Source organism: Mustela putorius, unplaced genomic scaffold, assembly GCF_011764305.1.
Source record: "Mustela putorius furo isolate JIRA1106 unplaced genomic scaffold, ASM1176430v1.1 tig00003834_pilon_pilon_pilon, whole genome shotgun sequence".
NCBI classification, from domain to species: Eukaryota; Metazoa; Chordata; class Mammalia; order Carnivora; family Mustelidae; genus Mustela; species Mustela putorius.
In genome coordinates this window covers 10,268,046-10,295,336 of record NW_025421987.1, presented here as the reverse complement: position 1 = coordinate 10,295,336, position 27,291 = coordinate 10,268,046, and the positions used below count along the sequence as shown (strand labels likewise).

At 39.2% G+C, this 27,291-nt stretch overlaps 1 protein-coding gene across 8 annotated transcripts in view; it reads left to right on the top strand.

Moving 5' to 3' along the window:
- ROBO1 (roundabout guidance receptor 1) overlaps positions 1-27,291 on the top strand; it is a 1,168,989-nt gene that overhangs the window by 1,097,534 nt on the left and 44,164 nt on the right. For 5 of the 8 annotated variants that reach the window (XM_004770828.3, XM_004770834.3, XM_004770827.3 and 2 more), the window contains 11 exons: positions 707-912; positions 2,443-2,524; positions 2,695-2,863; positions 2,963-3,129; positions 9,812-9,933; positions 10,623-10,854; positions 11,829-11,950; positions 15,017-15,188; positions 20,146-20,343; positions 24,889-24,915; positions 26,387-26,429. In XM_004770828.3, the coding sequence (XP_004770885.1) occupies positions 707-912; positions 2,443-2,524; positions 2,695-2,863; positions 2,963-3,129; positions 9,812-9,933; positions 10,623-10,854; positions 11,829-11,950; positions 15,017-15,188; positions 20,146-20,343; positions 24,889-24,915; positions 26,387-26,429 (1,540 nt within the window). The remainder of the gene's footprint in view (positions 1-706; positions 913-2,442; positions 2,525-2,694; positions 2,864-2,962; positions 3,130-9,811; positions 9,934-10,622; positions 10,855-11,828; positions 11,951-15,016; positions 15,189-20,145; positions 20,344-24,888; positions 24,916-26,386; positions 26,430-27,291) is intronic. The other 3 variants (XM_004770829.3, XM_004770835.3, XM_004770833.3) reach the window with 1 other exon arrangement.

The following is a 27,291-nucleotide window of genomic DNA, read 5'->3' as shown; positions in this document are numbered from 1 at the left end:
ATTCTAAAAGTCCAAAGCCCATTTTGGAATTCAAAATGTTGGACATGTTGGTATGATATCATATTTTTTTCTGTTGGACAAAAAACAGTTCTCAGATGTCGAGTTGGCTTTAGTTCATTCATGAAAATGTGTCTCATAAGTTTCCTTGGGGTAGGTGATTTCTTGTTGTTGTGTTTGATTTTTACATATCTTAAAGTTTAAAAAGTAAACATCCACTTCTTACCACTAGACATTTACTTCACCATCCACAATTTTTTTTTAGGTGTATTTATTTGAGCAAGCACAAGCAGGGGTAGCAGCAGGCAGAGGGAGAGGGAGAAGGCTCCCCACTGATCATGGAGCCTGATGCAGGTCTCAATCCTAGGACCCTGGGATCATGACCTGAGCTGAAGGCAGACGCTTCACTGACTGAGCCACCCAATCACCCACCATCCACAATTCTTACTTCCATCTTGGACTCTTGTGTTAAATAGGTCACCTGATAGTGCAGTGAGCTCTCTTGGTCATCTAAAAGGAGTACATGAGATCTCAATTTAAATTCCCAAATCAGAGCATCGTTGAAATGCATTCTGAATAATGCACATCTCCTACTTGAAGTACTTGTTTAATTAGTGCGTTTCAAAGGCTAGAGCAACTGCTGTTGCTTGGATGATTAGAAAATTGCTTCCAGTTGTAGAAATCTATTTCCTGTTGTTTCTTTGGGCAGTGATCGCCGACCGGCCTCCCCCCGTCATCCGACAAGGTCCTGTGAATCAGACTGTAGCGGCGGATGGTACTTTAGTGCTGAGCTGTGTGGCCACAGGCACTCCAGTGCCCACGATTCTGTGGAGAAAGGATGGAGTCCTCATCTCAACCCAAGATTCTCGAATCAAACAGCTGGAGACGGGAGTACTGCAGATCCGATCTGCGAAGGTAACTTGAAGCGACACCCTGGCTTTCCTGTTCTGTTCTGCTCCTTTTTCTGTTTGTTTCCAGCCCCCAGGGCTGCAGTCTCAAGTCTTAGAGTCAATGAAATGCTAAATAACGGTACTGATCTACTTTTAATTGAAGCTTTATGCTTTCAGTCGCCCCGCCGTGTATATTTAAGATGATTTGACTCATAACTTAGCTCATGGCAAGTAATTGAAGGTTTCAGGTGGAGCAGAAAAAAAGATTTTGGGGACCTGTTGAGGACAGTAGGGGGGGAAATACCTTCCAGGTAGTGGTATGAGGTATTCATTCCATAAAAGCATTTTTCAAAGAGATTTTTCCAGTACCATGTTATCTACAATGCCAGGTCTTCTGTTGCGAATATTTGGTCCAACATTCTGCAATGACAGGATACTGTCCATGCAAACAGAAGCCAGGCAGCAATGTACACACTGAGCATATATTGCAAATCAGAACGTTAAACGATGAAAAGCCAGTGAGTTTGTGAGAACAATTGAGGGATTTACCTTCCCAGGCACCACATCCCATACCTGTTCTTTCAAGACTGTGTTATTTTGTTTTGCTTTTTCCTTTTCTTTGAGGTCAAGATCAGACAGGCTCACGACGCATAAGAAAGAATAGCTTTGACAGCAATAAACATAAATTTCGATCGCTTTATTGCCTATTGTGGGTGGCTTCTTGGGAGTTTGGGATTCAGCATGACAGTTCATTGCACATGCCATGGAAGTTAATGTGTTGTACTTCTTTGTGACGACGATTGCAATTTTGTGATTACAGTTGCCACAGCGAGATGGCAACATTCTTGCTTTATCAAACATGACTTGAAGATCCAGGCGTTACCTTAGGGAGAGGTGTGTGGGTTCATTAGGCTGGGGATGATTTTAAAGCTGAACATGTGACCTCTGTTTGTTTTCTGGCATTGGTCTTTAGAAGGGAGAAAGCCTTCATTCCAGCTGACGTTTGGCTTATTGAACAAGTTAAAAAAATAAATAAATAAAGTGGGGGAGGGGGAGAGTGAATGCTTTGAGAAGAGATCATTTTGTGTTTTATCCTTTTTTGTGTGTTTATCCTTTTTTCTGTAATATCTGTTTCAGATATCCATATGCATGTAACTCTGATAAAATAGGAAATAGCAAGAACAGTCATTGAATTTGACCAGCCTTACTGTGTGACGGTAAATTGGAAGATCCAATTTACTAATAAAGATTAACCCTTTGAATCTGAATACATCATTGTTTATTGTCCCTGACACAAGAATAGTGCTATGGTAAAGCACTAAATATTATATTTTATTGTACAATTAAAATAACCATATAAAATCTTCTTTTCCATATTCTTGTAATATTTTCCTTCCCATTCAATAAAAATACATTCAATTAAGAGGACGTTTCTGGATATTGAATTTTAATGCTGTTATCCATATTCATGGGACATATACAAAACTATAATTGCTTTTCCAACACATTGAGCTCTTGATTGTTCCAAATATTTATTTTCTGTCTATCTTCTCAGCTGGGTGACACAGGTCGGTACACCTGCATTGCATCAACCCCCAGTGGTGAAGCAACGTGGAGTGCTTACATTGAAGTCCAAGGTAAATCAGCTAGCGTTTTTAACTTAAAGCTTGGCTTGCGGTCATTTACTTGCTGGTAAATGGATGAAGTCGATGTCCCGATGCCTGAATAAGTATAGAATGGTATAATCTGTTTTTCTGTGCTTATCTGTATATGTGTAAACGTCTTTCTTCTGTATCTCCTTTATTAGAATTTGGAGTTCCAGTTCAGCCTCCAAGACCCACCGACCCAAATTTAATCCCTAGTGCCCCCTCAAAACCCGAAGTTACAGATGTCAGCAGAAATACAGTAACATTGTCATGGCAACCAAATTTAAATTCAGGAGCAACTCCAACCTCTTATATTATAGAAGCCTTCAGGTAAAGATGATGTTTCCTAGTTCCTAGTTGGTCTTCCTTTTTTTTTTTTTTTGGCTTACCATTCAACATGCATGTTCTAACTTGTGTATCTGTCCTTAGCCATGCATCTGGTAGCAGCTGGCAGACCGTAGCAGAGAATGTGAAAACAGAAACATTTGCCATTAAAGGACTCAAACCTAATGCAATTTACCTTTTCCTTGTGAGGGCAGCAAATGCATATGGAATTAGTGATCCAAGCCAGATATCAGATCCAGTGAAAACACAAGGTAAATACTGATTTACTTACCCTTGTGACACCTACTTATTCCTAGATGTTACACTTTCATAAGTCAATAATGTGTCTGGCTCCCTGCTGTGATGGTATATGTAATACAGATCTGTTCTTCCAGTTGCTCCATTAATTTTTAATGCACAAACACAATGTCTGCGAACTTTATTGTTTTCTGGAGTAGGTATTCCAAGAGAAGATTAATACCAAAGAGCAGTGTCTCTCATTTTATAAAATCACAATCCCATCAGACAAAAATGTTATGTATTTTTATATTGTATTCGATTTCTCCCCCTACAAAGCATGGGAAAAAATACTTTAGGTTGACATGTCGTTCGGTCTGTCTTTCATCGTCAGTTATATGATCCATGATATATTAAACTTTTATATGAAAGTCATGTATATTCTGGTCAAAGCCAAGTCAAAGAAACAGATAAAAAGAAAAAATGAATACAATGTGGAAGCTAATGAATATGTGAAGCAAATTAGAAACGTGCTCACTTGGGCCACATTGGGGATATATTGCTTTTTATTGTGAATAAAAAGTATATTTAGCCTTCCACAAATGACCCCCCTATCCGTCACCGTGCCGCACATCTTATTTTAAAGTTTTAGTAGGAGTGAAATTTACATATTGAATAAAAAGGTGATTTGAATCAATCTTTACCCTTTTTTTTTTAACACACTGTTATTGTCACTAAAGTATGCTTCTTGTATTAATAGAAAAATAAAAATTCTAGGTGGTAGCGATAGAAGCTTGTTATTATTTTCTCAGCATTCGGAGGAATCATATTATCTCCAGCTTGAGTTTACCTTTCCAAAGGGGGGCGGGGAATATAACTTAGTTAGAGTGCTAGAAACAATTTGTGCACACAAGGATTGAAAGACTTTAGCTGATTTTTACTGGTCTTAGAGAGGGTCTGCCAGCCATTTTGCTTGTTTTGTCTTCTCTGATGAGTGTATAAAGAATCTTTTTGGAAGGACCTTTTGCTTCCGAATTCACACAGAAGGCAAACTTAGTTGTTGAACATGTCCTTGTTCGTCTCCTGCCGTGTGAATTCAACACACCCAAGTGCCTTTATTTGCAATTATGAGTCACCTCAGGAACGCTAATATTCTTGAAGCCTGCCTTAACACACTTTGAGGTTTTCAATATTAGATACGCATTTGCAAAGAATGCAGACACAGTGACAGCTGTAAAGTGAATTGAAACTTTTCTCCCGACTGCAGTGGTCTCTACCTAGGAAACTCCTCAGTTTTGATTGACTGCTAGTCTGTTAACTAGTCCTGTGAGTGATTTTGGAGTCTACACCCCCGTTTGTAAATGAGGAGGTAGTTCACACTTAATCTGAAAATTAATTTAAGTCTTTTTACATTTTAATGGACTTACCTTTACACATGAATAGCTAGTGGAACCGCCTTAGGGAAATAAACCCATGGTGTTTGGAAGACTGGAAATATTAATCACGCCTGCCATTTTGAAATCAAAGGATCTCTCTTTTTTTTTAAGATTTTATTTATTTATTTATTTGACAGAGATCACAAGTAGGCAGAGAGGCAGGCAGAGAGAGAGGAGGGAGCCGGCTCCCTGCGGAGCAGAGAGCCCGATGTGGGGCTCGAACCCAGGACCCTGAGATCATGACCTGAGCCAAAGGCAGAGGCTTTAACCCACTGAGCCACCCAAGCGCCACGACCTATGAGCTATGTCGTCCTGAGCACGTTAGTTTGTCCTGAGCTTCAGTTTTGTCATTTATAAAATGGGACTAAAAATAGACTCTCCACTGGTTTGGATAAGGATCAATTAATTTCTGAGTATATACCACTCAGATTTCTCTTCTGTTTTTTGCCATAAGAATTTGTTATTGGACTCATGTTTCTTTCACTGTCTGGACCAAAACTTGAGGGAGCAGATAAACTTTGCAGATACCACGAAACTGAGAAAGGGGACCTGCGGGATGAGAGCATCAGATTGAACTCTCTTTCAATAGACGGAAAGGATGGGTCACTATGAACAAGTGACGAACAAGTGATTCAGTTAATGGAGGAAATTCAAAAGTGCATCACTTAAACTTAAGATTTAAAACTGTTATGGGTGGGCGCCTGGGTGGCTCAGTTAGTTAAGCAACTGCCTTCAGCTCAGGTCCCGGGATCAAGTCCCGCATCGGGCTCCCAGCTCCATGGGGAGTCTGTTTCTCCCTCTGAACTCCTCCCCTCTCATATTCTCACTCACTCTCTCTCAAATAAATAAATAAAACCTTTAATAAATAAATAAATAAATAAGCTGTTTTGGAAGGATAGACTAGGGATACCGGGCTTAAAGGAGGGAAGGGTACACCTGTGTGTCAGGGTGCTGCGGGCACACAGATCTCAGTATTTGAAGTCAATTAAAACACCAATTTGAGCCAACGGAGTGATGTCCTTGCCAAAAGAACAAATGTAGTCTTAGGTAGCATTAGCATAATTATGTTTGGATCAAGTAATCCCTTCTCTTTACTCTAAACTGGTCAGGTTATGAATGGACTAATGTGTTCGTTTCTGAACACTACATTTTCAGGTAGACTTTAAAGAGTCTACCTTTAAAGACTTTGAAGACTTTAAAGACTACACTGAAGGCTGAAAATCACATCACTGGAAAAGAAAATTAGGGATCTTGGCACGTTTTCCTCCCAAAATAATAAAGTTAGAGTTGACATGACATTTTTTTTTCTTTAACATTTTAAGAGACCATCATGAGGAAAAGGTATGCATATTTTAACTCTAGGCAGCAAAATAGGACCAAGGAGTAGAAGTAACATTGAGGAAGAGTTCACGGTCTAGCTCTTGGACTGTTTTTAAGATACCGTGAAGCTTAGCTGAAGATTAGGCTAATACCGGTTGTAGCAGGAACTTGGGGGAAAACCTGGAAAAAAGTACAGAACATTTGTGTAGTTAGGATAAGAAGAGCCAGGGGCAGAGGGCATTTGGGAGAGACTTGTTAGAAATTGATTCGTAAGAGAGCAGCCATAATTTCTCTAACCATTTGTATAACATGACTGCAAAGAAGCCTTCCCCAAGCAGAGATTATGTGAAAGAGTTAGGTAGGGTTAGAGGGACAGGGCACCGTTTCCAGTTCAGAACTCAGGCAGACCTATGTCACAGTTGGAGTTAGAACCTTGTTGAAGGTAATCGAGATCCGTTTTCCCCAAAACAAGACTCCATAATACAAATGCACGGAAGATGGCATGCATCGCCGGCAAGTAGGGTGTGTGTTGGCCGTTGCTGCGATGGTAAGGTTGTTGCCACCATAACTACTGTGCTTCCTCCATGTGTCCTACTTGCACAGCACTCTGAGCCCTATCTTTTTTTTTTTTTTTTAAGATTTTATTTATTTATTTGACACAGAAATCACAAGTGGGCAGAGAGGCAGGCAGAGAGAGAGAAGGGGGGGGAAGCAGGCTCCCTGCTGAGCAGAGAGCCCGACGCGGGGCTCGATCCCAGAACCCTGAGATCATGACCCGAGCCAAAGGCAGAGGCTTTAACCCACTGAGCCATCCAGGTGCCCCTGAGCCCTGTCTTTGAAGAATATATACACAGACACAGAATGCACCGCATAGGTATGGTATAGATAGTAAGAACTCAGCTATTGTAAATAATGAAGTAGGGCCTGGATAACCTCTGTTCGGAGAGCGTGTGTAGGGAATTCCAACACTGGGGAAGCAGCCGGGTAGAATTACAATCTAAAATTTCCTCCAGGTTAATTCTGAATGTTCCAAAGGAACTTTTACCTTATAATACATTTTTTTTTCAAGAGGAGGAAAAGGACAAGAACAACAAAAGGACCAATTCATAAACTTTTCAACATTGTTAGATATTACTTTTCATTTTTCTCTCTGATGGGCCATTTTCTGAATATCCTAGGCTGCTGTTGCCAAAATAGTTCCACCAGGGAAGGGAGTTTCATAGTTTTCATGACGGGACTGACGGACAAGTTTATCTCAAAACTGAAGAAATTAGAGATTGTGATGAAAATCATAGTAGTTACCTTTTAAAATGGTTATTTACATATTTGAGGATACTTCTTGAAAGGCAGAAGATTCCCTGAGGGTAGAAGCTTACATATGAGAAGACACGTTTAGAAGCTGACATAGCACACGAGTTTTTCACACAGTTATTCCCTCTCACTCAACCATTATTCATTAAGCACATTCTAAATGTATGGCACAGGGCTCGGTGTTCTGGGTTCCCAGAGATGAACCCAGTCCCTGCCTTCGCGACAAGGACTTCCAATGACTTACAGAGTCCATGCTCACAGCAGCCCTCACAAGTATCTGCTGTCGCTATTGCCTTTTGCCAGATGAGAAAACAGAAGAATAGCAAGGTTAAGAAATCTTCCCCATGTTTCACGGCTGGTAAGGTGCTGAGCTGGGGTGCAAACCCAAGTCTGTTTTATTGCAAGGACGTCACGCTTGCCGCAGGCACAGATGGTAGCTGGAGTCACGGAGCAACAGAAACCAGCAGGGAAGGAAGGACATCGGAGAGGGGAGGGTGACCGGGAGGTGCTTTCCATCTCCAGCCTGTGACGATAGGTTCCCTGAGGGCCAGGGCTAGCCAAGGATATTTGGAAGGGCTGCTAAAGTATGAGAAGCCAAAATTATCTATTGTGTTTGTCATTTTGCTTATTTATAAGTTTAAAAGATGGGTGTAGTATAGGTATGGTCAAGGGTGTTCTATCTGAGAGTGTTAAACAGCACTCTTGATCTGTCTGCTGTCTGCCTGACTTCCACAGAGTCCCTCAAACCTTAACAACCTCTTTTTTTGTTTTGTTTTGTTTTGTTTTTCCAAGTTTTAATTTAAACTCTTGTTAGTTGACATATAGCGTAAGAGTGGAAAATCTCACTTTTAATAAACTTCTTGTTTAGAATCCTTAAAGATACATAGTCGTTCAGAAAACCGAACTTCTCGTTGGTGCTGTTTATGGGATGGCAAATACTGTAGAATGTATATGCCAGCATATAATACTCCAAGAAAGAGAATTCTGGCCACAAAAGTCCTCGTTTTCCTCTGTCTGTCAAATAAATGAATAAAAAACAAGTCTTAAAAAAAATTAAAGGTCTTCATTTTCTTCCCTGCTTCACCCTGTGTTGCCCTTCATTATTTATTTTTCTTTTAATATTTTATTTATTTATTTGAGAGAGAGAGAGAGGACCAGAGGGAGAGGGCCACGCAGCCTCTGCAATGAGCAGGCAGCCCTACTCAGGGCTCCGCTCCACGACCCTGAGATCATGATCTGAAACTGAAGTCAGGAGTCGGATACTTAACTACCTCAGCCACCCAGGCAACCCCCTTTTTATTATTGAAAGCAAAGCAAAATATCTGTGTTTAGAAAACCCCCTTAGCAAAGGGCAATTTTTATTGAGTACAGACTTTAGAATTTTAACGAAACCCCTCCTGACTGGGGGAAAAAAGTAAATGAACATTAACATCATGAACACTAGTAATAGTTTAATTCTTACTTACAACTAGTAATAGTTTGAACACTAGTAATAGTTTAATTCTTTCTTACAACATAAATGAACACTAGTAATTAATTCTTACAACTAGTCATAGTTTACAACTATTAATAGTTTACAAGACTAGTAATAGTTTAAATTCTTAAAACATAAATGAACACTAGTAATAGTTTACAACTAGTAATAGTTTACAATGCTAGTAATACTTTAATTCTTACTTTATTATCGGTCTCCTTTCTTAAATTTTGGTGTTCTCAAGATTAAGAATTTTTTATTTAACCTCATTTATAGTGATACAAAAACTGAACTAAAAAGGAAGCCATTAAATAAATGATTAGGTGCTCTTTTCTCATCAGATTTATTTTGTTATTCTTGTCTGTTTATTTCATGTTATTCCATTCCATTCCATTCCCTTCTACTGGTGGCTTCTGTATCCCTCATCGTAGCTACCACTAACTTACTGTATACCTTATTTAGGAAGATATCCAAGTTCATCTTATAAGATATAAGGTGTCTAGGAGCACCTGGGTGGCTCAGTGGGTTAAAGCCTTTGCCTTCAGCTCAGGTCATGATCCTGGGGTCCTGGGATCGAGTCATGCGTCAGGCTCTCTGCTCAGCGGGGAACCTGCTTCCCCCCTCCCCGCCTGCCTCTCTGTCAAATAAATAAATGAAATCTTCAAAAAAAAAAAAAGTAGAAGATATAAGGTGTCTAATTTCTTTTCGTGCTTACTTTTCATTTATTGTATGTTTTCATTCCTTCCATTACTCACCCACTCTACTGCAATTTCCGACTCTTCTTTCTTGCGTAGTCGGGAGCCCTACTGAATTTTGTAACCAACTCAGAAGGGATTGTGCTCGGCTTCACATCCTTGGTGAGAAAGCAATCATTACACCCTGGGAGGCACGCTCAGATGCTGCTTTTGGCCAGTATTACCTTTGCTTCCTCCTCTTTCTTGCTTTCTACATGCCCTCTGCTTGTTCTCTCTCTCCCTCTGTATGTTCCCATCTTCCCTATGCTACTATGAAGGTTACCTTGTTCCCATTTTATTCTGTAGCACGGGTTAGCTTGCCAGTTGGAATGACTCTTCTTCTCTGGGAGTGGCCATGGCTGGAAGGATTGCTTCACCCTGCCTTCATTCCCATCAGTTACGCCGCGTAGGGTGGTAACACGGTCTTCTTGGGTTCTTGCAGATGTTCCCCCCACGAGTCAGGGAGTAGATCACAAGCAGGTCCAGAGAGAACTGGGAAATGTGGTGCTGCACCTGCACAACCCTACCATCCTCTCTTCCTCTTCAATCGAAGTGCACTGGACAGTGAGTCATTCTTGTTGCAATATTTGATTCCAGGTTCAATAAGCAGATGGCTTCTGGGAGACCATGATATGAAAAAAATATTTATGCTGCAGATAGTTTATTATGTATGTGTGTTGCCTACTTGTCCGCCAATGAAAACTTTATATTGTAATTGTTTATTATGGTGCCTATGCATGGACTTTCAACAGAAAAAAGTTCACATTGTGCGTATTTTCTATTATACTACAATAGTAAACTGCGTCATTACCAAAGGAAAGAAACACACAGTATTAATTATAAATCTGTAACTTGTGATAGGATCATTATCACATGCATTTTTTGAGACTTTAGAAGTTTTCAGAGTAACATTAAACTGGCATTTAAAATCAGAAAGTTTTCTGATCCTTTTGATCTTAACATATCTGTAGATGTCTGTCACAGAGCTGCCTAAAATTTCTACATAAACCATAGAAATTAGTGTCTAATAGTATCTGTTAAGCTGAAAAGGTGACTACATTACAAAAGATAGTACTTAGTTTTTTTCATATTCTATTTTATATAAACTAGAAAACTATAGAGTGAAGCCAGATAGAATTTTTTGCATTTTGACATGTTTAATTTTTGTAATTTTAAAATAAATCAATATTTATTTGATTTAAATAAATATTTATTTATTTAAATAAAACATGCATGTTTTGTCATTTTAATAGGTGGACCAACAGTCTCAGTATATTCAAGGATATAAAATTCTTTATCGGCCATCTGGAACCAACCACGGTGAATCGGAGTGGTTAGTTTTTGAAGTGAGGACCCCAACCAAAAATAGCGTGGTTATCCCTGATCTCAGAAAGGGAGTCAACTATGAAATTAAGGCTCGTCCATTTTTTAATGAATTTCAAGGAGCAGATAGTGAAATTAAATTTGCCAAAACTTTAGAAGAAGGCAAGTATAATGAACTGTGTGATTACTGTGCATTATAGTACATGTGTTAGGGTTTTTTTTAACTTAATTGAGGAAATTTTAACATTAATTGTGACATTAATTATTGTCTTGATGTTGAACATTAGATTTTGCTAAGAGAATTTGTCCAACTGGAACTGCTAAAAATCAAAATTCTGTAATGCTTGACTTGCTTTAATAGCCTGTATAAAAACGTACAACCATGAGCCGTATTTTACTTAATGGCATAGGTAGGATATAGTCAACTGCTGAGAACTAAAATTCACATTTAAAGATGAATATGTTCTCAATTTGCTTGACTTTCCATTAATTATCTTCCAACTCACTTATTGAATGTTACTTTGAGTAATGAATTATAAATACAGTGAGTAATGTTTTGGTTTGCCCAGGACTTTCTGGGATTAGCATTTTATGTTTATTCCTCATGTCCATGGCCACGGCCATGTCATGATTGGCCACCTTGACCTGAAATTTCAATCTTAGTATTTACATAAAGGTAAAAAAGCTTATACATCACAAGTATACTCTGTAAAAATAACCAGAATTTTTCCTAAAATCTGCTTATTATTTTGATTACAGAAATGATGGAATGTAGTTAACATCATGAATGATTAATATATATCTTTATACTTTGGAACATTTGTAGGGAGAACATGGGACTGAGGTTACAGGGAAGGAAGAATAAGAATTTTTCTGAGCTGTTTTGTGGAGATAATCTACATACTTTTGTTTATGGAAAGTGCATATTAACGAAAAGCTTAGCAATATTGAGGAGAAATTTAAATTAGTTGGGACTATTCAGACTTGAATGAGATACCTCTTTAAAACATATGGGTATATTGACATTTTGACATATTGACATAGATTTGACATAGTTAATACTTGACTTTACATGTTGTGTCTGCCTTGAGTGTTCTCTTATATACTCATAGTGTATCCAATTTTTAAAACAATAGCACCCAGTGCCCCACCCCAGAGTGTAACTGTATCAAAGAATGAAGGAAATGGAACTGCAATTCTTGTTAGTTGGCAGCCGCCTCCAGAAGACACTCAAAATGGAATGGTCCAAGAGTATAAGGTAATGCATATATAATAATTACTGATGGACACCCTTCTCCCCCTACAAAGAAAAGCAAAAGAAAAAGCATGTCTGAATTGTGGATATTTGGCGCCATCTGCTGGTCCATGTAGCAATGTAAAATTATCTTACTACTGCACCATTTTTTCAGTAATCATGGAATAATTCTTAAGCCATTTGAAAAAAGCAATCAATTTAAAAGAAGTCATCTAGAGGGTCAAAAATCTATAGGTCCATATAATTTCACACAAACAACAAGTATAAATGCCAATAAAAAAGGGATTTGTTTGTTTGTTTGTTTACCTTAAAAAAATAGCTTAAATATATTTTGCAGGATTGGGTTGCCCCATGGAATTGGCTAGGAGTCAAATACTATCAAATAGAGTTTGCTTGCCTGCTTTCCTTTTGGCACATTTGAAGTTTCGGAACTTTGGAGCTAAGTTGGAAAATTTGTTTTAATGTGCATGAAAGGTTTTTTTTTCTTGTGAAGCATGTTTTAGTCTCCAAACAAAATTTCATGTCTCAGAGGAGATTCAGTTATAAGTTTATGTATGTTTAAATGAATTTTAAAAATATAAGATGGCAAGCGACTCAATCTGGTGATTCTGATAATTATTTTGACCTGTGAAGTCATCAGCTCTAGTGACTAAATTTAGAGTCTCACATAGATTTGTTTTGAGTAAGTATTTTCAGAACATGCCAAGATACAGTTAAAAACAAAGTTAAGTTCATGAAATATATCCTATCAATGATTCTGTATTATAGGAAAGTCTTAATGGATCTATGATAAATGAGTAATTGATAGATTGAATCGGGGAAATCTCAATAGAAAATAGATTTTACGTGTCTTTTTTTCAACATATATGTAAACACATTGCCCACTAGGAGAATTTCAACTGTAAAACATTTTTTCTCTAGATACTGTTTTATGTTTCCATGATGCCTGAGTATTTTTCTAGTTACTAGCTAAATCGTGATACTTAATAGTTCATCTCATATATGTGAGTATTTTACACTGTCTCTGTTGATGCAAAACTGATATTAAAAAGGTGACCACATTTATCTTCTAGAGGTTAATTATATACTAACATCAGAATCACTTGTAGATTTATCTTCCAAACATAGGTACCTGACCACCATTCTTAGAGATTCTGACCCCGTAGGTCTGATGGGGGCAGTTTGCATACTCATCAGGGTAGATCTTTCCAAGGTGATTCTGATGTGCACACTTGGTAAGGCTTGCCAAATAAAGACCATCAATGTTCCCTCAAGTAGCAAATTGATTTGGACAATAACCAGATATACTGAGCTTCATTTTTGGCCTAACATTTTCTTAAAATGATTTTTAAAAAAACAAACTGAAAGCCTTTTCATGAAATTTACCAAAATTTTAAAAGAGTGACATTTGAAATATTTAAAATAGTGCCATGAATGTCCTGTGAATGTTCTTAGATATTTCAAATTAGATCTTCTAGTGTCATTGAATCATTGAAAGGTAAGAGTCTTTACAATCTAAGTGTTTTCTTGTGAATTTCAAGGTTATCTCAAGACTGGGGAGTGACAGGATGCTATGGTTCTGTCCAGAAAAAAATGAACTGTTACAGAGATCTTTAAGGATTTAAAATGAGGTGATGTCTCAGCTCTCAGGCAAAATTGTGTAATGCAGCATTTTCCCCTAAGAATCAAAACTCGTTTCTCTCCAGAAGAAATGCAGAAGGGTGGATTTCACTTAACTTCATGGTCAATTTAAAATAATAAAATGCCTTTCAGAACCTGATTGACTGGTACAAAATCAGTTTGTGGCTTTGGTTCAGCTGCGTAATGTAATTGGGGAAAAAAAAAATCACAAAGGACTCTTTATTTCCAAATGGTCAGGACCTGGTATAGAGTCTGGCCATTTGCTAGTGTTATGCATTGAAACTATATTAAAATAATATTAACTTCCAAAGAAAAAAATGAAAGGTTATTGCTCACATGATAGGGGACACTGATACTCCTAGACTTATTTTAAATCCCATTTCCTATTACAGTTTAGACAATAGGCTACTTGAGGCTAATCCTACGTGTTGCTTGAGGACATCATAAAGAATGTAGAGCATGTTTTACTACTCCCTGGACCATTGTCTTATGGTAACTGAGTCCAAATACTGTCATGCACCATATCCAACTTCTTAAACATTGCAGAAGATCACTCTATGGTTAAATAATCCTTTAGTGAAATTTAAATTAAGGATTACAGTGTAGTTCAGAAGTCTTAATTTCCTGAAAATACTTTCCTGTCACAAATATCCTTATCAAAGTTAGCGAGCTCTACAATAATTTTCTTATTGGAAGAACGTTTTTCTTTCGAGTCAATTATGTCTTGTTATTCTTTACGATCTCATCTATGTTATCAAAGACTAATTAATATTCCCACTTAAATACAAGATTGGAGTGCTAATTTTCTCTCATGGATAATAGTATGACATGCCTCAGGTTGAGGAGATTCAAAGAAAGAGCCTAACTCCTTAGGTCCAGGTTTATTTATGTATTTTTAAGTAAACTCTACAGCAGCATGGGACTCGAACTCAGGACCCTGGGATCAAGAGTTGCATGTTTTATTGACTAAGCCAGCCGGGCATCCCTGTCCAGTTTTATTTTTCATAACCTTATTTTTGAAAAGGTACTTTATAGACTAAATTATTGTTCTTATCTGGGTATACACAGTATTTTGCAAAGAACTTTTTTTCTGGCAAACAATTCCTAGGTTAAAAAAAAAAAAAAACAAAACCCTGCTGATTTGGGCTGATAGGAGCCTGTTTCTTTGAGCAAAGATTTGTAGACTTTCCTAATAGACTCCTTGAGCAATATATGAGAAAATTCATAGCGGTCTTAAAGGTACTGCTAACCCGAGGTTGGAATGGAAGAGCCTGCTCAGAACTAGATCCTCGGGAAAAATGACTTCTGCCGCATCCTACATCAGGTCCGTGAAAAGTCTGAACTTGGTCTAAGACCGAAATACCATGTTGATCTTTGCATTAACTTACATAATTTACCAGCTTCAACTTCCTCGTGCTCTTCTTACAGGTTTGGTGTCTAGGCAATGAGACTCGCTATCATATAAACAAGACGGTGGATGGTTCTACCTTTTCTGTGGTCATTCCTTCTCTGGTTCCCGGGATCCGCTACAGCGTGGAGGTGGCCGCCAGCACGGGGGCCGGGGCTGGGGTGAAGAGCGAGCCACAGTTCATCCAACTAGGTGAGATCCCCGCTCTGGTTTGCAGTCCATCCCCTTCTTGGCTTTTGGAAAGAAAATGACAAAAATGATAACATTAGCTATATTTCAAATATAGGTGTAATAGAGTGTATAAAATATATCTATGCCCTATTATATAAATATATGTTATAATTATATAAATACATAATATATATCACAACTAAACTGAAACTTAGCCAAGCACACATTTTAAATTATATTTCAAGCAAACGTTGTCCGCATTCACTGTCATCCTAATTCCATCCTATTGAATTTTCTTTTCCTTTTTTTTTGTTTTTTCAACAAATACTATTAGTTGAACATCAAGGATACCTCCGTGAACAAGAAAGACAGTCTGAAACTTCATAGAATTTAGATTTATTTGGATTAAAAAGAAACTTCCTTGAAAAACTTAAACTAGGTATTAGAAGTTTAAGCAATATACAATTTATATTTACCACTCTGGTGTCTATTTAAAACCATAATTGCTTTTTTAAAAATTTATTTATTTGTTTGTTTGTTTGCTTGTTTATTTGACAGAGATCACAAGTAGGCAGAGAGACAGGCAGAGAGAGGTGGGAAGCAGGCTCCCTGCTGAGCTGAGAGCCCAATGCGGGGCTCGATGTGGGACTCAATCCCAGGACCCTGAGATCATGACCTGAGCCGAAGGCAGAGGTTTAACCCACTGAGCCACCCAGGTGGCTCAAAGCTGTAATTGCTTTTTATAAGAAAAGATAGATTTCAATGTCCAAGAGAATTGGGATGCGGTTATATGCTAATTACTTAGAAAGGTAAATACCATGTGTGCTTCAGAAGTGGTTAGAGGAATTAGGAAAAACATTTAGAAAAAAACTGACAGAGAAGCCTTGTTATTACAGTTTCCTATAGGGAATGTGGCATGAATATGAAATACAAATTAGTAAGTGGTTACTGGTAAAATCTAAAGCAAACAACAACAAAAACAATTATAAATGGAAAGGGGAGAGAAGAGCGTCGCTATCAAGAGATTGCATTTAAAAAACAAACAATTGCTTTGGTTTATTCCTTTCAGATCAGAAGTTAAGCATTAGTAAGATTTTATGTCAGGAGAAGGATCAGTTATATGCATTTTTATACATGTACAAAGTATTGTTGCATTTGGTTGATAATTGAGGACATCCTAGAAATTATTTCAAAACAAAATTGGGAAACATTTGGCTTTGAATAAACTTTATTGCTGTATAAACTTTTCACTCAGTCTGGAAATTCCTATCATTGTTGTGTTGTTAAGACCGAGCTATCTGCTCTAACCGATGTCTTTGCCGAATCTCTGTGGTAAAACATGATAAATTTCACCTGGAATGCCGTGATCGTGGGGCAGGACTCTGTTCCATGTGGGCATGGTCACGGGCTGGTGAGGCTTACCTTTTTAACATGGAGCTTTCAAGGCTGACCCAGGCCAGCAGAAAGAAGGAAAAGAACCCCGCAGTGTGGGGGAGGATTGAATGGTGCAGGTCTAGGATTCGTATGCATCTCTGCTGGGCAGAACTCTCGTGGGATTTCCAATGGATGAATGGGAACACCGCCAACGAAGTCACTGGCTAGGGAGTTACCTCCTGAAAACTCCATCGTGTAACAGTAACATTCAAACCGTGAGAGGAGAGCTTGCACTATCGCTACAGCCATGGTCCAGAATTTGATCTGGGGATTATCTTTTTAAACAGTGCTTACATATGCAACTTTTTTTTTTTTTTAAAGATTTTATTTATTTATTTGACAGAGAGAAATCACAAGTAGATGGAGAGGCAGGCAGAGAGAGAGAGAGAGGGAAGCAGGCTCCCTGCTGAGCAGAGAGCCCGATGCGGGACTCGATCCCAGGACCCTGAGATCATGACCTGAGCCGAAGGCAGCGGCTTAACCCACTGAGCCACCCAGGCGCCCCCATATGCAACTTTTTTTTTTTAAGATTTTATTTATTTATTTGACAGAGAGAGATCACAAGTAGGCAGAGAGGCAGGCAGAGAGAGAGAGAGGAGGAAGCAGGCTCCCTGCTGAGCAGAGAGCCCGATGCGGGATTCCATCCCGGGACGCGAGATCATGACCTGAGCCGAAGGCAGAGGCTTAACCCACTGAGCCACCCAGGTGCCCCCCATATGCAACTTTTAAGCAAAAGTCCTCTCATGGTTTATTTCAAGTTCCTTTATTACAAAATTACAAAATAGGGAACTATGTAAAAGAATTGCTTGATGCATCTGTTACAACACTCGGTTGGACCTGGAGAAAAATAGTCTAAATACAGACCTTTTACTCAAAGAGTTGCCCAGTTTTATGAAACCATCAGTATTAACTTATTAAAATTGATATTATAGGTTATAGTGTGATGACCATTTACCTATTTTTATAACATACGACTTTCGTCCTTTCTCAAAGATGTGTTGGAAAAGGACCCTGTGTAATTTTATTTATTTAAGATTTAAATCAGGGGATTTAAGGGTCAAATTGGTTTTCTTGAAATTATAAATGTGTTCCAGTTTTCCATATCTTAATATAGGCTCAGCTGCAGAGACGCAAAGACTGAGATGCAGAGTGGCTGCTTTAATTCATTAGTCACACCACACTTTTTTCTGTTAAGCCCATCTGGTCGCCTGCATGGAACCTCTCCTGCCTGTCTCCATAAAATCTGAAGCTACCCAACTTAACCTTGCACAAACAGCCATGAAATCTATAAACTTAGGAGATGCAAAGAGTGTATCAGGGGGAAAAAAAAAAAAGAATAGGTCTGCTTGAACTCTCAGAAGATGAAGTGCTTTTAGGAAAACCATAGATAAAAGAGCCTGGAACATGGAATAAAACTTTCCATCAACAAACCGTTGAAGGCAAGTGACAGAGACAGTTTATAAAAATAGGTTTTTCAGCCTTGACCCTCCATAGAATAAAATCTGGAATTCTTTTAAAGAAAAAAAAGTAATAAAACACATGCGCATGTGCACGTGTACACACACACACACACACACACACACGCACACACACAGGAGTAGCAATGTAGCTACCATTATACATTGATGGGGTGCGGAATCTTCCCAAGGTGGTTTCCTTAGCCATGGAATGATGCTTATTTTCCTGCCAGTGTCTTATTGGGGCACCATATCATTTATTAATAAAAAAAAAATCTGTAGAATTTTCTTCTGTTTGAGAAATGTTCTTCATATATAATAAGCTATACAATTATTTTTTCTGGGGGAAACAAAGGAATTTTGGACTGGAACGAATGTTTCTATTTTAAAGCAGATGATGAGCAGCACATTTTCAGAGTCCAATAAAATTAGACGACTGTAAGAAAGCACCATTCCTAATAGCATGGGCAAACACCTTCTCATTTCACCACATGTTGTGGGGGCAGAACATTAAAACCACAGGCACTAATGGGACTTGTGCCCACTGGGCATCCTCGGTGCCAACAAAGTAGGATATTGCTTTGATCACAGAACAAGGGTTTGTACTTTTCTCCAAACATTGCTGACGGCTCCATATGACTTGTTGAAATGGTGGACTTAAAAAAAGAATCTCTTAGTAGGTTTAAACATAAAAAAGGAAATTTACATTGCCAGAAATTCCATCAATTTTAAATTACCGAGTCAGAAGAACAGAAAACATGAGCCTTTTCGACTATTTGTAACACTGGATAGTTCTTGTCCGTATTTAATGTTCTTGGGTCTATTGCTGGTCATGGCTGTTGTTTGAGAAGAAAGAGATTACTCAAAACCAAACAATCAGACTTTGGGGCTGGTTCAGTTAGTATAGCATCTGACTCTTGATCTTGGGATTGTGAGCTCAAGCCCCACTTTGGATGTAGAGATTACTTTTAATAGAAAAAAAGAAAGATTATTCATAGTTATCTCAGTGGTAACATTATCTTAAATTTTCTTTAGTTTTATGTTATACTAAATTGTATAGACCCTGTGATGGGCATCTGGATGGCTCGGTCTGTTAAGCGGCTGCCTTTGGCTCAGGTCATGATCGCAGAGTCCTGGGATAGAACCCTGCATCGAGTTCCCTGTTCGGCCAGGGTTCTGCTTCTCCCTCTCCGTCTGCCTGCTGCTCTGCCTGCTTGGGCTCACTCTCTCTCTGTCATATAAATAAATAAAATTAAAAAAAAAATTGTATAGACCCCATGAACATAGGCTCAGATAATGTGTTTCTAAGACATTTTAGAGTCTTATAATATAGTCATGTAGTTGGGGGATTCAGGGAGGAGGAAAACACACACCTTTTTTTCAATATCTACCTTAAGTGGGAAATTACATTTTATTTATTATCATTTTAGAACATGTGATTGAGAAATCTGAGAAAGTTCATGTCTTTTCTATACAAATTATTTGCTACCCCTTATTTATAGACTCCTGTTCAAGCATTTGTGTTTAGTGTTTAGAATTGTAATTTTGTATTTATCTGTTAGCTCTGTCCTCTGAAACTTAATCTAAGCAATGAAGAGTTCCATGGAGTTAAAAAAAAAAAAAAATAGAACCTGTGTGTCATTGTCGTATTTTTAAACACATTCCACAAAATTATTGTGTCCTGTTTGTTTTGAATTAAAATAGAATGACTGTAATTTTGCTGAAAATCTCATGGACTATTTTAATTGGCAAGGGTGGATGTCACAGAGTGAAAGAAATGATTGTCTAAAAATTCACAAAATAATGATAGCCATATTCTTCTTTTTTTTTTAAGATTTTATTTATTTATTTGACAGACAGAGATCACAAGTAGGCAGAGAGAGGGGAGGAAGCAGGCTCCCTGCTGAGCAGAGAGCCCAATGCAGGGCTGGATCCCAGGACCCTGGGACCATGACCTGAGTCGAAGGCAGAGGCTTTAACCCACTGAGCCACCCAGGTGCCCCTGATAGCCATTTTCTATGAGACAAGCATGCATTCATGAGGTCGCCGAGTTTTCGACCCATATTAATCCCAAGATGGCTTTTCAGATTCCCACGGAAACCCGGTGTCGCCTGAAGACCAAGTCAGCCTTGCTCAGCAGATCTCCGACGTGGTGAAGCAGCCCGCGTTCATCGCGGGCATCGGGGCCGCCTGCTGGATCATCCTCATGGTCTTCAGCATCTGGCTCTATCGACACCGAAAGAAGAGAAACGGACTGGCGAGTACTTACGCGGGTATCCGGAAAGGTATTAGCTTTCCTGAGTTTTTCCATTTTTTTAATATGTTTCGGTAACTCCTGATTTGAATCTGTGGCTCCCAACGATTCATGGTTATCCATCTGCTATATTAAATTATTGTAATATGTAAAGATTTTCAAAAGTGCTTTTAGGGTGATCTAGATAAGGATTCCTCTCAAACAGCAAGGCTTCGACAAGGCTTATCTGTTTGAGGCTCAGTTCCTTGAAACTATGTTTCACGAAGGTAGGTCTCCCCTTGGTCATTACACGTGTGCCCTTTGGGAAGTACTTCATGGCTTTAGATTTTCAAAGAAATTCTTTAATGTCCTTGTCACAGGAATTGTAAATACCAGCTTCACACGGTATCACACAGCTTTTAAGGGAGTGTGGCTGCCTTTGTGACGCCAGAGATTATTTATAAAATAATTATTTCATGAGCATTTCTGATTAGTTATAAGGTAGTCATTCCTTAGCGAATATGGAATGCCCAACTAGATGATGCGCCTCTGCGCGCAGAGAGGAGGGTTAGTCCTTTTTTGATTGTTGTATTTAAGGTCACGGAGTTGAGTGTGTATATACTGTTAATCCCTGATGGGGCTTTCCTCACAAGTGTGTCTATAGTGTTAGAAGAGAAAGTTTGCTTGATTGCAGTTATTTACAATTTTATGGACGAGCCAAGTGTGCCAAGGTCCGCAGACATTCCCTGCCTCCACCTCCCCAACAAACACATGAATCAGTTCAGGGCCACTGATAAGCACTACTACTACTTAGGACTCTTAGGAGAGTCCTAAGTTATTTCTTTTGTCCAACAAGTTACCTAGAGTGCTCCTTTTTGGTACAATTATACAGTCACCATAGTACTTTTGCTTGGCTGGCAAACAGGTTTTTTTTTTTTAAGATTTTGTTTATTTATTTGACAGAGATCACAAATAGGCAGAGAGCAGGGAGAGAGAGAGAGGGGCGGGGGAAAGCAGCCTGCCTGCTGAGCAGAGAGCCTGATGCGGGGCTCCATCCCCAGACCCTGGGATCATGACCTGAACCAAAGGCAGAGGCTTTAACCCACTGAGCCACCCAGGCGCCCCTGGAAAACAGACTTAAAGAGAACTACCAATGAACACATCCCTCTCACACTATCACTGGCCCTTTAAAAACAAAAGTCTACCTATCTTCTGAAGATTTTATTTATTTTAGAGAGAGAGAGAGTAGAGCATGGAAGTGAGTGTGCCCTAGCAGGGAGAGGGGCAGAGGGAGAGGGAAACTCAAACAGACTCCATGCTGAGCAAGGACCCAGACATGGGGCTCAATCCCATGACCCTGAAATCATGACCTGAGCTGAAATCAAGAGTCAGCGCTTAACCGACTGAGCCACTCAGGTGCCCCAAATCTACATATTTCTTTTTTTTTTCCCCCCTCAAGTCTATATATTTTCTAAGCAAACATTTCCTATATGTCTTGGCCAAGCCCTTTCTCGAATCCGTTATATGACAAAATCAGAACTTGCAGCGCTAGCCAAAATTTTTCTCAATGAGTTCTATTGACTGTCCCTACAAACTTACAAAACAGCCTGGGACCAGGGTCTAAAATATTTGTGCTGTCAGTCACAGGGGTCTTGGCAAAAAGGAGTCAACGCAAATTCATCACCCATGTGGTAAAAATACAGGAATGTACCTCTCCACTGTGGACATGCATACATTTGCTGTGGCATGAGCATCCTTAAAAATCTTTTTTGCAGATATGCGTTCTGTCTAGAGATGAAGCAAAATGTCAGGGTCCCTCTAGCCTGTGAAATGGAAAACAAGGCCGTGGAGGTGACTGCCAGGAGAGCTGGAGCTCATTATGTCCCCAGAGTAGAACAATGTCAGGCACATGTGGGACCGTCTACAACCTTTGACTTAAATCCAGTGCAGGGAAGGGGCTTGTGGGTGTCCCTGTGTCACGGAGCAGGGGAGGGGCAGGGTGAGTTGGGAGCTGCATTTTGAAATCGACTTTGAAGAGGAAAAGTGACTAATTAACGTAGATTTGTAGAGACTCTCGAATGCTCCAGGAATCTTGTATTTCTTGGTGCCATGAGGGGCTGCAGCTGCGTAGTTATAACAATTTAATGCTCTATAGTGTCTTGAAATCTGAATGTGTGACATGAAACCCCCCTTTCCTTTCTGAAATGCCTTTTCTTTCACTAATGGACTATAAGCATGCTGGCAAAGGCCTGTGAGCTCTTTGTGCGAAACCTATGAAACTAATACCATTGTCCTTTTAACTAGCTTGTGTTTAAGCAGAAATCATAGAACATAATTACAAATGTAATTGGTGAGCACTTGATTCTGCTTTCCTCACTTTGCCTCGCTGGCAATTTTTCATAATTCTGTTTCCATCCAATTAAAAAAAAAAAAAGTGCCTCCCCTAAAACCTTAAATTGTCTATGCCAGAAACAATGCCGGTAATTATTAAAAAAAAATGAAAGATTTTAAAGAAATAGATATAAAAGACCCTCTTGACCTTTAAACCATCAAACCAGCGTGTGACTTTGGGTAATAGTGAGTGTTATTAGCTTTCCCCCTCCCCCCACCATGTGTACCCATAGATAGACTCTCCGCTAGAACACTCAGGATCCCTCTCCACGAATGTCCACACAGTGCACCAGCATCGCTGGGAAAAAAAGAGATGATTCCATTATTGGAAGCTTTGAAAATTAAATCATTCTTTGGTGTACAAGCCATTAAAAATTTCATTTAGAGGGACCTCTTTTCGTGTCTTCTGCAGTGATTTTAACAGGCTAGCAGTTAGCTAGGAGGACTGACAAGGACTTTTCATATTTTTTCTCTTTTCCTTATGTCCTTGTGATTGCAAAGGAATGTTCAGGCACTCTGTTCTTGCTCGAATAGCTTTACTTTTACATGTGCCTTTTTATTGATTTATTTATTTATGAAGACTTGTTACTATAACTCGGAATTTTTTTTTTTTAAAGATTTTATTTATTTATCAGAGAGAGAGAGGGGGAGAGAGCGAGCACAGGCAGACAGAATGGCAGGCAGAGGCAGAGAGAGAAGCAGGCTCCCTGCTGAGCAAGGGGCCCGACATGGGACTCGATCCCAGGACTTGTGGCTGAGTTACGTCAAAACTCTGGAAAGACCTAACTGAAAGGAAACACAATAGAGTTCTTGAGACAGGGAGGGCCTGCTGCGCTGCCAGGGAAAGCCAGTGTATCAGCTGGGCACACGCGGCACTGAAGTTTTTGTCCATGTTCCTTCTAGTGTGCTCAGCGATGGTTTGGTGGCAAGTGACCATCACACCGCATTGTCCAGCATGGCAGTGTGGAGCCCCAAGGGCTCTAGTCCTAAAGTCAATGTCTTGGAGACATTCCAGGGTGCCGTGGAAAACACATTTTTGGCAGCTTGTTGACGTGATCAGTAGTCCAGTTTGTGAGTATTAAGGATTTCTTAAACGCCAACTTGAGTCTTCCAGGCAGCAGGGAAGAGTCCCCGGCTTTCCGGACCAGGGGAAATGTTTACTTGAAATTAACGTGAAGGGCTTACAAAATAAGTCAGCCTCCTCCCACCGTGAAATGACATGGAAACGACTGCGGTGTATTCAACACCCAGGAATGGGAGGAGATAGGAAAACCCCCAGGCGGGGGTGGGGGTGGGGGTGGCGAGCTTGCCACTTTTAAGGTCTGTGTTTCCATTTCAGGCCTTATTGATTCGATCACGATTTATAACTGCAGAGTGAGGGTTTTCCGTGGGGTGTTACCGTTCTATTGTTTAGCTTCTAGCGTGACATTTAAAAACGGCACAGCCTACCCGGAGAATGCTTCTCGACGTAAAGTCTAATGGAAAAATTAAAGTTTAAAACTCCCCATTTTTTTCCAGTCCATTCACAAATTTCTATAATGATAAAAACCTAGTATTACACTGTGTCTAGGATAAGGTGTCAGGCATTTCTCAGCAGTGAAACAGTTTGGTTTTATGGTTCCCTTTGGTCCCGGTGTTTCTTCCCTTCTTTCTTCCGTCCCTCTGTCCCTTCCTGTGTTCCTTTCTTCCTTCCTTTTTTCCTTCTTTCTTTCCTTCCCTCTTTCATTCTCTCCTCCCTTCCTTCCTGTCTCTGACTCTCTTTCTCTGAAGGATGAATACTTAAGCGCACCTATTAGTCCGCGTTAATCAGCCTTTACTTTCAGAGCTCTAGATAAGGTTCAAGTGAGACCCTGATAGTGTTTGTTTGAGCATCCGTCAGCCAATGTTTGGAGATGATTAATCGCAGAGGATTCCCGTCTGTCCTAAGGCCGGGAGCGCCATCTCTGGGACCCAACTTAGCAGGGTCATTCCCAGGCGAACCCAGCACGACTCCCACGCCAGACACTTCAGAATGGTACCTGTAGAGACAAGCCCCTTCCTTTCACCTCAGATTTGGTGTTACTCCTCTATCCGAGTGTCAGAACTCCTGGCTTAGTTATTTACATTTGTTTTATGTTCCGCTGTCTGCTTGATTTATACTAATGTGATATGTTCCCTTTCTCTCTTCAGCTTAATAACTGGTTTATATTTTGTTTTGATTTTTCAGTCCCGTCTTTTACCTTCACACCAACAGGTATATATTTGCACTTACCCTCCTCCTCTTCTTTGTCAGTTTGGCATGTGTTGTACTGTTGTGTTTCTGTTTTTATTTCGTTTTCTGAAGTTGGTTGGGGAGAAGGACTTAAGACGGAATGCAATACTTCATTCACTCACGTCAGGCGTGCATGTGAAGTAGAAATGGTTGGTGATGCTTTCCCCCGCCATGTAATACAGTTATGTATTCACGACCCCACGCTGCCTCCTGGCCTGGCGCGCACGTGTCTCGTTAGATAGACGCTCCGTTTCCACCCTCGGCATGATTTAACATGCTAATGATCTTATTGATTATTTCCGACTTGGCAGTCCATTTTTTTCCCCCTTAACGTAAGGGTTCACGTTTCCCAATGAAAATTTCTCTCCCTTGCAACGCTCTGTCCATAGAATCAACGTTTTTGAAGGGGAATGAAAATATCCAACACATGGGAAAGATAAAACTTTGTATTTTCCCAAAGTCAGAATCCTAATATTTTGTTCTATTCGGTTTCTTTCAAAGTGGGTCCTCTTCCTTCACATCACCTTTAATATCCGATGTACCTGAAGTCTTGCCTCCTCGGTTTTAATCCAGTTATTGTAATCACTGGAAGCAGTTATCTCTCCTTAACACACTCCCTGTTTGGAGTTCTTCTAAGTAGCAGAATTTGGCAGCTTTTAGAAACCTATTTCTTCTTAGAAAATGTGTCTGTATTTACAGAAAAGCTAATCTTCTTAACCCCTTGCCTAACTGTGTGCAAATCTTTATTTGTTATTGGTAAATTTTTACACCCATAATTCCTTAGGCTGAGAATGCTTTCAAGAGCATTTAAATGTATTGTCACTATATATACACACACGTCTGGTGAAAATATAATGGGAGGGTGTTCTGTAAGCCACATATTAATTAATTAAGTCATATTAATTAATGGCATACTTCTGTGTGTAGAGGGAGAGAAGGTTTACTTTAACGTTTATCTTTGTCTTACTGGTATTCATACTTCTGGGACAATAGTCTTGCCATTTTTTCCCCAAATTTTAAAATTTTAATTATATATGTATAAATCATGCAATTATAGGCTCTAATAACAAATTCAAAATAGAAAACTATGGGAATGAACATGTAACAATGTGTAATATATTTAATAAGAGTGTATTCAAATTTGCTTTTACTTAGTTCTCAACCTTATTGGCACATTAAGACAATAAGGGTAACATATTTAATTCTATATAATCCTAAAAAAAACTAGCTGAACTGGAAACCTGTCACTTTCTGTGATGGTTTTGCAATGCTTCTCAGTAGAAGGTGAGAAAGTATTCCATTTTAGAAAGATACTGGTGGATGTAATAACTTTCAATTTTATAAATGTAAACATGTCTATTAATTGTTTCTTTTTCTTTTTTCTTTGTTTTTGTTTTCTTTTTTTTGTTTGTTTTTGTTTTTGTTTTTGTTTTTTTTATTTGTAACATTCTAGTAACTTATCAGAGAGGAGGTGAAGCTGTGAGCAGTGGAGGGAGGTAATTATCCTGCTTCTTTTGTAGATCCTAAAGGGAATTCCAGGTATCTCATCTTGTCTTCCTCAATGACGTCACTTTCTTTGCATACAAGGTGTAAGGATGAAATGTGTTCCAATCTTTTAGAAATACTGTAGAACCGAGATTGTTTGTACACCAATGCCGTGGACGGAAGCCGTTGCATCTTAGCGAATGAACACCAGAGGGCGCACTTTAACCGGGAAAGACAAACTTGCTGCTTTAGCCGATGATTAAAAGGAGTTCAAGTAATTAAGCAATGGCGTTTATGAAGATTAAGAAATATAGCTAGTTAACAGATACCATCAAAGAAAAAGTATTCATTTGAAAATCCGCTGAACACAGCATTTGCTCATAAGTTGTAGGTTAGGTTTGTTTGTTCTTGTGAATTCCGCTCTCCTTTTATAGGGGACTGTGTTGAAATACAAATCCAACAAGAAACCTAGGTTAATACAGAGCTTTTCTTTTCTCTTTAATTAAAATGCACCTCAATCCTACATGTATTATTTGTTGTAATTATGATTCAGTGAACTTTAATATATTGACAGAGAAATCACAAATTGATGTGACAGGCAGCTTAAAAGAGCTGAAAAAAGGGGCACCTGGGTGGCTCAGTGGGTTAAAGCCTCTGCCTTCAGCTCAGGTCATGATCCCAGGGTCCTGGGATTGAGCCCCACATCGGGCGCTCTGCTCAGCGGGCAGCCTGCTTCCTCCTCTCTCTCTGCCTGCCTCTCTGCCTACTTGTGATCTCTGTCAAATAAATAAATTAAAAAAATCTTTAAAAAAAAAAAAAGAGCTGAAAAAAGGTATATGTTACAGGAGCCAGTCTTCTGGATTTTCTATAATA